This window comes from Microcaecilia unicolor, chromosome 10, assembly GCF_901765095.1.
Source record: "Microcaecilia unicolor chromosome 10, aMicUni1.1, whole genome shotgun sequence".
Classification (NCBI taxonomy): domain Eukaryota; kingdom Metazoa; phylum Chordata; class Amphibia; order Gymnophiona; family Siphonopidae; genus Microcaecilia; species Microcaecilia unicolor.
Window position 1 is genome coordinate 29,119,785 of NC_044040.1, and position 12,521 is coordinate 29,132,305.

At 40.3% G+C, this 12,521-nt stretch overlaps 1 protein-coding gene across 4 annotated transcripts in view; it reads right to left on the bottom strand.

Moving 5' to 3' along the window:
• Positions 1 to 511: 511 nt before the first annotated feature.
• The window catches only part of NAPEPLD (N-acyl phosphatidylethanolamine phospholipase D), a 43,818-nt gene continuing 31,808 nt past the window's right edge, over positions 512 to 12,521 (bottom strand). For 2 of the 4 annotated variants that reach the window (XM_030216410.1, XM_030216411.1), the window contains one exon: positions 513 to 1,451. In XM_030216410.1, coding sequence (XP_030072270.1) covers positions 1,323 to 1,451 — 129 coding nt within the window. In that variant the 3' untranslated portion in view covers positions 513 to 1,322. Of the gene's footprint in view, positions 1,452 to 12,521 lie in introns of all 4 variants that reach the window. The other 2 variants (XM_030216407.1, XM_030216409.1) reach the window with 2 other exon arrangements.

Below are 12,521 nucleotides of genomic sequence, written 5' to 3' on the forward strand. Positions count from 1 at the left end.
AAACCTTGCTAGCGCCCATTTCATTTGCTCTGAAACGGGCCTCTTTTACTAGTATATATATATATATATTTTTTTTTTTTTTTTTTTGCAGTATTGACTTTCTCCTTCCCACCTCACTGTGGAAAAGGCACCCCTCCCACCCTAACTGCTTTCTGTTCTCCCTCCCCCCACCCCAATCAGTCACACCTTCATTTAGCAGCCCCTGCAGCATATAACATTTTTAAAAGATTCAGCAGAGAAGTTGTTAATGTGGACTACAGTTAAGACAGGTTTTTACACCCAAAAGGTCCCATTTTATATAATGAGACCCTGTGCTAAAATAACCCAACAGTAGCCCACATTGATAACTTCCCCCCTCACTTAGGCAGACTCCTCAAAATTCTCATTCCAATATTAGGGTTGATGTATCAATTTTTAATTTGTTAAATACATCTCTATATATCTATAGATAAAACAAATTGTGCCCTCATAACTGATTACTGCCCATTTAATCAATAGACCAATGAAAGCATGCTTAGTAATTAGAATTTTCTTTGCAACATCTAGAGAAAATGAAAGCGACAGTTTTTGTGACAAGAGCTTTTTATTTAGTAAACTGTAAAGTTACATTTATCAGCACTTTAAGGTACTTAGCCATAATGCTATAACCCTATATCAAGCAAAGCTGATACAGTAGAGCATTTTTACAGTACTAAATTCTTTTCATTTAAAAAGTAAGCCTTCGTAAAGAGAAGCAAGCATAAAATAGGCCTTTATCCAGCTGTACACACTTCTACCATGCAATCATACATTGAAAGAATTTCTGTTCTGCAAGTGCAAAGAAAGTTTCTGGCAAGTCCCTAGAGAGGCAGCAACAGCAAGGGAGGATACAGACTGACCAGCAGCAGGTTTAGGCATTCATATTATAATCAAATGGAATAAATTGCTTTTAAAAAAAGGCACATTCCTTGAAATCATCTTCACATAGCTTTAAAGTAATGAAAACTTGAATACTGTACAAAGAGTAAACATACCAAAATATGGATCTGTGATGTGCTTCTGCAGCACAAACTATTGGAAAACTTGTTTCCTTTTAAATCATATCTACAAGTCTTAGTATTTTTATTTCCAAGTTAACACACATAATACTGTGTGTATATTATATACATACAAATATAGGAAATAAAGTTGTATTATACATTAGCCTTATATAAATCAAGTTAAAAATGTGAAGAGTACTAGAGTCCTAAATTAAAAGTATTTACTTTAACTTTTTTCTAATAATCCCACAAAACCCCAAATCATATATTGTCTTAAACATTCCTAAGAAGTAGCCCACATCTTCATTCAAAGGCCTCATTGTTGATATTCAAATCTCTTGATTCACCATGCTTCATGACAAAGAAATCTTCATTTTTTAGTCCATACCTTTCAAGAGCTTCACTTAGTCTGACTGGAGGATCCAAGTAATACTGAAAAAAAGAGCAATATATTAAAAATGTTATATAAAACACAGCCTCACTGACACTCAGTGGTAAACTCTAGATGTGTATATTTTTACCTACTGACTATCTCATATTCTTCAGCAAAAAAAAAAAAAAAGGAGCAGAGTTCAATTACCTATAACTGATTCAGGTAAAGGCTGCAGGATGGCAGCACTGTGTGTGCAGGACCTTGGGGTCAGGGTTAAAGAAAGTAGCAATCTGTCTTGTATTAAGATTAAGAGTGCACTTAGTTGCAGTGCACACTGCAGAGGTTAGTAGGAACGGTTGCTTTGTTTGCAGAAGGGCTGCCGAGAGGGGGGCTGGGGGCAAAATGCTCTGAGCCTGGCCTCCAAGGAGGGCCAGGCCTTCGAAGGGTGCCGACAATCACCACGGATACAGAAAAACAACAAAAAAAACTTTTACCACCCCGAAAAGTAAAATGTTTTGCTCCCACATTAAAAAAAAAAAAAAAAATCTCATCCTCCTTGTAGGTCTCGCCTACAGGATCAGACAGCGATTCAGGCACAGGCTATCTGCGTGGCCTTCCCTGCGCATCCTGCCCTCCCTACTGCAACTTCCCATTTAGTGTCAAAACAGAAGTTGCAGTAGAGAGGGTGGGATGTGGCAGAAGGTGGTCATGGAGACTGCCTCCAACTGTAAAATTGCTGCCAGTTACAGGAAGCTGTAGGTAAGACCAGTGGGGAGGAGAGAAAAAGCAGTAGTGGCCGGGGGAGAGCAGAAGTGGTGGTGGTGGGGGCAGCAGCAGAGGGGGGCCCTGAAGATTTTTTTTGCTCCGGGCCCAGCTGTCTCTTGGCAGCCTTGGTTGGCAGATCATTCTCTAAGTCTTGTAGCAGGGTGGACACACCAGATGAAGTGGGAAGAAAGTGAGGAGTAATCTGAAATGTCTAATGGTTTGCATTAATTGGTTGTCTTTTCTCCAGAAAAGACAACCAATTAATGCACTTTTCTGGAGATGCTTATTTTGCTTTGTTGTGTAATATTTGATGGGAGTTATTTAATTTTCCTTTTATCTCTACCCCTCATTGTGGTGGACTTAAGTATTTTCTTTTTCCCTATGTACAAATGGGTGTTTTGCCTTTTCTTTTGTTAATTACTGTATTTCCTTGAAGTGTAGGAACCTTGGAATTATACTTGAAATCTTCAATAAAAAAAAAGGAGTAATATTTAAATTTGACAACCATTGTTTAATACAAGAATGCAGATTTCTGCATTTGGGGTACAATCGCCCAACACCAGGCAAGGCAGCAAGATCCAGGGAGAGGCTAGGGTACAGAGGGCAAAGTGTATGAAGAGGCACCACCGAACAGCCTAAGGGCCAGTGCAGTGGACTGAGAACTGAATTTGATTTGGTTGCCACTGCAGCTCCTTATGACCCTGGGCAAAGTCACTTACCTCACCATTACCCAGGTACAAAACTTAGATTGTGAGCCTACTAGGGACAGAGATGTTAACCATTTCAGTGGTACAGAAAAACAAAGTGGGAAATGGACCAATGACTTCAGGACATTGAGACTACGGTGGTATAGAAAGAATGAACTTTATTATAGTCCCAGACCTTGAACCTACCTTGTAGACAAATCTGTTGAACGCTTTGTTCCTGACCTTCAGTTCCTCTCCCATCTGTGCCAAAAAGAATGCCCAGATACTCCAGCATCTGCGATGGAGTTGAACTGCTCTTATCAAAATTGATCACCCAACCCAACGACTACAGGAAAATGGACATCTTTGTCCGTCACCATCATGCTGTCCGAATGAGCTAGCTATTGGTGAACTCTTGATTCCCTGGCGCCAAAGAAAGGCTGCCGCCACCACCACCACAGTAATGTTCTTGGGGTGGTGGTAAGACTGAAGAACTCTTAACTGAAATGATGGCCCCAGTACCGCAAAATATAGAAACCTCCGACGTGGCAGCCATATGGGTATATGGAATATGCCTCAGAGAGATGACCATGCAGGAGATCTCCAACTTAACCTTCTGTAAGAATATCTAGAATCCACTGGTCTGACTTGAAACTCCTTAAGATATCCTCCCACCGGAGGAAGAGAAAAAAAAAAGCGCATAATTGTGAAGCTTTGCAAAGCATTGGGCACTCAAGGAGGGCTTGTCCCCTCCGAAGGGACACCACCTTGTTAAGTGGTGGAGGGGCTTCCGTGTTTCAATGACTCAGAGGGCTATGCTGTAGGGTTACCCATATCAGACAGGCCTCTGAGGAGAACCAGACAAAGAGTGTCCCAACCTGGAGGATCCAAGATGGCGTTGAGGGAGGACGTACGCTAGCTGAGTTCCCGTTTTACACCAGAATGCCTGAAGAGGGCGCGCTCCCCAGAGAATGGGGAAGAGAAAAGGCAAGCTGTGGTGCTGTCCTCCTCAAACACGGCTGAGGTACCCACCACTTCTCAGTCTATTTTGGAGAGTTCAGGGTCATAACGTCAGGGATATCGGTTCTTGCTTTGGGGAACAGCAAGGCTTTATTGCCGAATCTCGGTGGAGGGAGTGACTTTGAGTCCCCCTGTTGGCACGACCCCTCCAAGACCCGGAAATAGTAATGCTTCGCTATGGAGGTCAATAATGGAAACGCCCGAAGTGGGTTAGGATTTTCACGTGGCCCGAGGAGGTCCTGGCGCAGCATCGACTTGGATAATAAACCAACTGGGGGATTGGAGAGTGAGCTCTTCCCCCCGAAGATATCTGGAGCGGTTTCTGTGGAGAAATTGGACTTGGTGAAGCCAATAATGTCATAATGGACGTACTATAGGAACTGCAGCAGAATGTGAATAACTTCTTCAGATGTTTAAACTTTTTCACTATGGGGCTCATTTTCAAAGCACTTAGCCTTCCAAAGTTCCATAGGTTTCTATGGAACTTTGGAAGGCTAAGTGCTTTGAAAATATGCCTCTATGTGAGTTAAAGAATTTATATTAATACTTATCTAACAAAGTGGAAGTCCAAGATATAAAAATAGAGACTGATTACAGAAATGGCTTCTCTATGAAAATCAGACAATTTGGTAATGAAGAATAGTTATCTTTCTTGTAAAAATTGGAATTTCTGGAGAACCAATTAAGGGAAAAAAACTTGAGAATGATAAATTTACCTATAATATCCTATATATCAGCTACTGAATTCTTGAAGAAATATTTCTCTGATACTTTGCTAATACCTTCTGATAACCACCTTTTGGTGACTAAAATTATATTTCCTTTAAAATCTTCTTTATCAGAGAAGAGAGATTTAAGTTTAACCGACATTTTGGAAAATTCAGAAGTTATAGATAGAGTTATATTATTAGTGACTTTCGTCTTTGATTTAGATAGGAACAATGTTTTGAAATTGTATTTCCTATACATGGTTGATAGTTTTTTGGGTTCAAAGATGCATATATTTCCTGACACATCAAGGGAATCGCAGACTGGGAGGTGTGAAGTCTTGGTTTTTAAGCCAGGAATCATTGCCCAAGTGGGACCTTCCTAGCGCGATTCCCTTGTAAGTGTTTTATTTCCTTATTACTTATTTGTTTGAACCTATGAAATTATAAGAGTTTGTGGAAACAGATGAAGAATGCTCTGCAGCAACTTCCTTCAGTTACCAATGTACCGGCTGCAATAACCGATTAACCTTCCTCCCTCAGAAAATGTGAAGTGTAAGATTAACCATTTTGAGTTCTTATTTTCTTTAAGATTGTTTTCCTGATCTTGGATCTTCCAATTGTGGACAACTATGTAAATATATATTGTTGAGAGAAAATGTTTTCCTTTTTATATTAATTTCTGTATTTCCTTACATTTATGTGATAAATGTGAATGTAATTAAGTAAAATGATAAATAAAATAAAAAAAGGAGGGCTTGTTATCTGCCTAAAGACTGGTGTGCCTGAAAGCAGGACTTCTGACCATATTCCTAACCACCAGGCCTGTGCCATCTGAGTCTCAAAACTAAGAACTCCCTGAAGATAGATGACCAGAGGCTTTTGCCTTATCCTCCGGCAACCACTGTGGCTTAGTTTCCCCCAGTTACCGAGATCTTCTCCAATAGACACTTGCCCAGAAAAGAGCAGTTTAACTAGATGTGACTGATGCTGCATCCAGAGTTGCCAACATGCCATGAAAACCAAAGACATACTGTGGGCCATAACCTGTGTCATCATAAATAGCCTTTGCAAAGTAAGCCAACCCTGCTTCCAGCTGGGCATTATGACACCTGTCTTGTGTTGCTGACTGCCGATGCCAATTTAGGCATGCTCTTGCCACAAACAAGCTGCACACTGTCGCTTGAAGGCCTAAAAATGTAGGCAGTTTGCTGAAGCAAGTCTTCTAGCTTCCTATTTTAGGGTAATGCCCCCTTCCACCAGCAAGGTGTGCTCAGTCACTGCTGTAACCAGGAAGCCCACCCTGGGAAGCTGCAATTTATCTTTCTCCTCCAGAAAAAAAAAAAAACCCACAGGTAGAGTCAAGCCACAGCTCTTCCCACTCAGCACCATGTCTGGTGAGACCCATTCTGCTGTAATTAGGTCCTGAATGTCTGGATGCATTGGGAAGGCCTTAGGACCTCCAAGCCCCTCATGATCGACAAAGATGAACTCCTGATGCCAAAGCAGAAGGCTCTTCAATGGAACGCACTACAGTGCCTCAGAAGTACTGAGCTCCTCTTAACAACCTCAGTACTTTTGGATCATCCCCCTCCTCAAGAGGGAGCTCTCCTACTTCTAACAGCTCCTTCAACAATGGCTCCTCTGAATAGGCCAAGGTCACATCAAATCATGAGGGATGCAGAAATGAAGCATCTCACCACTCCTGGAGGTCTAAATAAGGTCTCTTAGGAGCTGTAGGGGCAGTGAGGCAAGAACAAGCACCTTGCAGCAATTCCGACTGTCCCTGCTTCAGTAAATAGGCCTGATCTAAGAGCAATATAAACGCCGGAGAAAACAAAGATCTTTTTTTCAAATGAGTGCTCTGTTGGGCCCAAAGGCTGTAAAATGGCAGCTGTGCTCTGCGTGTGATTAGCCAGAGGCTGCTCCTCTCTGCCAGTTGGCCCCAACAAGGTGGAGTCTGTTCTCACGCTCTTCTGCATCAAACTGTCTACCAGCCCTGCCAAAGAGCCCCAAGACCCCAGCATACTGAGATGCTGTATCGAATCCAAAAGATGTGCTATTGCTGACCCTTTCCTCTGTGTCCTGCAGGATTCACAGCTTGTGCACACTAGCACCCTGATGCCGGCCGGTCCCACAGTGGGAACACCCCTTAACTGCCTCTTCAGGAGTCACTAATCACCCTATCACTAGCACAACGTGTCCCAAGCGGCAAGTCAGGATCCCTCCCCTACACCAAGTAGAACTTGCAGCCCTCCAAGTGGTCAAGTCAAAACTTTAGTGACTTACCACTAGTGGCTGCTTCCCCCCCCCCCCCCCTCTCCCCCAAGCTCATAGCCTCTTTAAGTCTTACCCCATTCTGAGAAAGGATACTGTGGCACTTTTTTTTTTTTTTTTAGGTTCTTGTGATGGAAAGGGGAGCTTCACAGAAACAGGAGACAGGTTAAGTGAGGGAAGTAGTAAATTTGTGGTGAACCACAGACAGGGATCTGAAGAGTTCCAGATATGAATCTGCACACTCAAACCACCTGCAAAGCTCAACTGGGGACCAGTTGACCAACTGGTCCAGAAGCAAGTCATTTAGTACCAGAGGCTTAAAAGTGTGTCCATGCACCTGCTGAAGACAGAAAATACTGAGGAGCTGGACTGGACGCCAAGAGATATGTACATCAACCAGCAAGTAGAGATAGAGAACTGAAAAGAGAGCCAGAGACATTAACTATCCCACAGGTTCTGGAACAGTGGGAAAGTAATGGAATAACTTACATCATAGATTTAAAAAAAAAATTGTACAAAAAAGAGCAAGACCAAGGACTGATGAGAAAGTTCACCTTAAGCAGGACAATGATGCTAAGCATAAAATAACAGCAACAATACAATATCTCAGCAAAAAGTGACTTGTCTTCATGGACCAGCGAAAGTCCAGACCAGAGTCCCATTAAAAAAAAAACAAAAAACGAAGATTGCTGGGAATCATCTGTGGTGAGCTATTCTGCAAGAAGAATGAACAAAAGCTAGACGATCCTGCCGCTGGTCAAGTTGGTAGACACTTTATCTTAAATGACATGACTAATTATTGTTGCAACAGGGACTTCCACCAAGTACTGAGTCAAAGGGGTGTGAAAAGAAAAAAAACATTTATGCAATAAAAACTGGTTTCTTAATTTTTAAAAATGTTTCTATAATTGCTCTTTTCACATTGAAAATATAAATGTTCTGAGGGAAAACAATTTAATGCAATTTGAATTATATTTTTAAATAGCAAAATATAAAAAGTATACAATGGTCTTAAGATTTCTACAAGGGATTGTTATTTATTGCATTTCACATTTCCTGAAGTGTGGGCTATGATTTAAAAACAAAAACAAAAAAAACCCACTGATGGGAAAATGCATTCTAAATACATTTCACAGTACTAGCTAAAAATCATGTCATTAAATACCACTTATGGACAACACAATTATAGGCTGTTTATGAATTAGAATTTCAGAGCCCTAAACAATTTTGACTGTAGTCTACAAGCAAAACACTTATTAGAATAAATTACAGATATAAAAAACTGCTGCATTTAAAAAAGATGTTTTGGCTAAACAGATTATCTTAAACATTTTGTTCTGCTCATCTACTTTCCAGATAATAATTAGGCTCTGAATCATCAATGTCCTTAAATTACAATTCCTCACAGCTGTGTGAGGTCTGAAAACTATGAACAGCCATTCTAGGAACTGGTTTCAAAAATTGTTTTGTTGGGGAAAATTAAGTTTCAGTGAGGCACTGAGAGCCCAACCCACCATACTGTAGCTGGTTAGATTCCTACTGGGTACAACAACCAGTCCCAGTTGGAGGGGGGAGGGGGCGACTGCCTGCAATTTATCAATATGCCCTATGGGCTAACTGAACTGTCACAACAGGCAAACATCTCCTGTACAGAGAGGGAGATCAGCTGGACTGAAAGAAATAAGACAATATGCAGTGAAGCAAAGTGGCCCCTCTTTTTATATCTCTTGGCCTCATGATCGAACAAAGCAGTTTAAACAGAGAAATGTTGGACGGGCATGGAAGAAAAAGCCAAAGAGGCACTGGGGGCCCCAAATAAGAGGGAGAAGTCTCCACAGGAAGATACTGTTCCTCTAATAAAGACAGCAGTAAATCTGTCTTTGCTGACAGACATCCATCCAGATTAATGTTTTAAAGACAGGACTGTCTTTTATACAATCATAAAATATAATGCAGGTAGGTATTTTTGTAATTTTATGATAAAGTTAATTATGCAGTTCTTCTCCGAACATTCCAATAGTTGTTTAGAGACTAGGACATTACAATCTGAACAAAGAATGACGCTATTAAATCTCTCAGGCATAATCCTGATATCAAGCCAGCAAACAAGGAGGGGTAGTTGTAATGGACAGGGCAAAATAGATTCATGGGATGGTGTGACAACAAGAAATGTTCCTCTCAAAAAGGATCCAGCTGAGGAACAAACTGGTGATGCTGAACATCGACAATTTTTATTTTGTCACACGTACTGTAAGGTCCATATCTATATATTACCTAAAATCCATGAAAAAAAAACCCCTACTAGACTAATTGTTTCTCATATAGGTTCAACGCTCAGACTTGACGCAAACTGACAATTGCTTGCTTGTTACCATAGTTGTTTCCTGTACACAAATATACCTCAGCTTGAGGCCACCAAAGCGATAAGAACACTAATAGAAGCATGCTTACCAAATTCATTTTACAGGCAGCCTAACTGGCATGAGTTAACAAGACATTTTATGAACAAAAGGAAACAACGATAAAATTGCTAACCTGTATGTGGCTGAATTCGAAAGAATTCATCTCAGCAGACATCCTTTTGAAGAGAATGTCATGATTTAGAAATGCTATATAGATATATTCATCATTTTGAAAAGGAAAGAATCTAAAACTGAATGATCTTTAGTTTCTTAAATGAGGGACTTTTTTTTTCAATATAGGTTATCTAAAAAAAAAGTCTATTAGATATGCTGTCAAAAGGACAGAAGTATTATGCATGTCTATCTTTCAGAAATTTATGGACAAAGAAACTACTACAGTTTCTCTACAGCAGAGCACTAAAAACGAACCTGCCAATTAGTCAATTTCTTTAAAAATTGGCTCATCTCTAGGAGATATGAAAACAAGGCAGATGATATGGAACACATTTGACAGACGATATCCTTTAGGATGTATATATGCAGCTTATCAGAGGGCAAAAACTGTTAAAGACTGCTCAGAATGGAACAAAGCTAAATACAATAACTATTATCTCAAGAATTACATCCAACGGAGTTTCTCTAACCTGATGTATATCTTTGAGGGTTATCCATGTATGTTTTCCTGCCAGATATTGTGCTTCATATATTAAAGCTAGTATGAATATTTTATTAAGACTGTCTACTAAGATAGCAATATATAATTTTGCATACATTTTTAGATCTGAGTGTGCAAAGTCATACTTGTAGCTTATCAAGATGCACAAATGGTTATTGGGTTTACACCTCTGCATGTTAATCCATGCATACTTGAGATTTTATAAGGATATCCACAATGAATATTCATGAGACTTGCAAGCAGTGGAGGCAATGTATGCAAATATCTCATGAATATTCATTGTGGGTATCCTGAAGACTTGACTGGCTGGGGTGCCTCCAGGAGCAGGTACTATGCTATTAGCTATATTTCACTACCTTTTGGGTCATGATACATGATATAATCATTCTTATTTTGAATAACTACCATGGATCTTTTGAGATTTAATTTGCTGAATGACACGAATGAAAAGCTACTCATCTCTATGTGGAATTATTAGCTAAAGGCATCCTTAGGGCCTTGTTTACTAAGCCACGTTGGTTAATGTTAACCATGTATGCGCTTACAATATCCCTATAGGTGCCTACACACTTAGCACCCACTAATTGTAGGCACGTTAAAAACTGGGCCCTTAGTTTGGGATGTTCTTGCCTTCAACAAGGCTATTGATTTGCAAATCCTATATAATAATTCTCACCTCCAACATTCTAAATCCTGGCCGCCTGTGTCCGTAACTTTCTGGGTCTTCGAAGCCTAAGCTGACGTCATGACGCATTACGCCGTTGTGACGTCAGCTGAGGCTTCGGAGACCCAGAAATTTACGGACACAGGCAGCCAGGTACGCGACAGCGGAGGTGAACCACAACTTCCCTAAAAGGCCTGCAACGCAACATGTGGGCATCTTTCGGTCTTAAGTGTGTTTTTACAAGAAACACAACATCACATCCCACTTCAGTCTACTCAACTCCTTAAATATCTGACTGCGTTTCCCCTGATAGTTGAGCCCGTTTATATTCCAAGTACCCACCAACAGTGATTCTCCCGTCTCCCTACCCTCCTCCCAGAAAGCAACCCCTGAGCCACCCCTTGTTCAACTTTTCCCTATCCACCCTCTCCCCATCCCTTGTGCTGATCTCTGTATTCTGAAGGTTGTTGGTTCAAGGTCAGCATGTGCATGTCACTATCTTTTATACATTTTTAAAGGAATATCACTTGTCACCATGGTTACTGTATAAAATTATCCTACATACACAGTTTCTTGCAAAGTTTGAGAACTTAGAAAATGTTTTCCCTGCTAATAAAGATGAGGATTTTGGTTTTCCTGCTATTCGGTATTGATCATAAAATGCTTAAGAGGCTTGCATTTTTTTAGTCATATCTTTAGTTATATATTGAACTTTAGTGGCATAAACCACCATTCAACGACTGACACTTTATATTTTTGAATAGTGGGTTTTATTGCTCTAAAAAGTTTTAGCAGCAAATCCTGGTTAAAACTACACTAGTAGTTATTGCAGCACAATTCAAGTGTCTAATAGATTTCACAATACACTCTGCATATTTTGGTACTCTAATGCTTACAGAATAAGCCAGTTCTTATTTATTGAAGTCTCTACTCGCATTCATTCTAATGCCTATGTTTGTTCAATCTTTGCCAAGTTGCTCAGCTCAGTATGATCTCATCTTCCTCCCACTATCACAGGAACACAGTCAAAACCAAAGCTTTACAGGCCTTCACAAGCCTTGACCCCAATACTAGTTCCACAAATTTGCTATACTTAGTCAGACCAACACTCAATCTAGCCCAGTATTCAACAATGACCAATCCACGTCACAAAAGCCAAAGACTAGCAAGATTCCATGCACTGATCCCTGGGTAAGTAGTGGCTTAAGTCTACCTTTAATAGCTGTTTATGGACTTTAAACACTATATAATGTCTCCCCATGTAATCCTAGATAATACAACCAAAATTGCACCTTTGTTCCCAATTTTATTACTGAAAGCATGCAGTTCAGTCATTTGGGATTGCAAAACAGGAGCAAGGAGCAAGAAGCACATGATAAATCACCAGGTGCAAATCAGAGTCCACCCAATATCCTCTCTTACAGCAATGCTGCAGACCCATCTATGCATATTTCATGCTTTTGTAGATTCCATTATTACACGAGTTCAATATGCTACATTTAGTGCATGTTTGCTCATCGATTCCATTTAGGGCTGCTAGAATGGACTGGCAAGGCAGATGACATGATGGCAAGACTAGAGAAGGGAAGACCCCTCTAGGCCAGTTATAACATTAGAGTGGATCCCCTTTACTGTCCAAGACACTGTTTAGCCCAGCAATGGTCCTGTTTTCTACTATGCACAGCACAGAGAGGGTTCAGAGTACAGAAAAAGTCCAAATATCCAAAGAAAGCATTAACAGCCTTCAAATCAGGGCAAAGTTACTTTAAATCACATAACTTGGATAACAATCTTCCAAAGATGACCTAACATGGCCTGTGTTTCGGTGCACAGCGCCTGCGTCAGGGGTCATAAGAGTTGTAATGTCTAGAAATGCAGTAGCAATTAGTATTAGAGAGAAAAAGCTGTCCTTTAATGCTTTAATCAGATTTT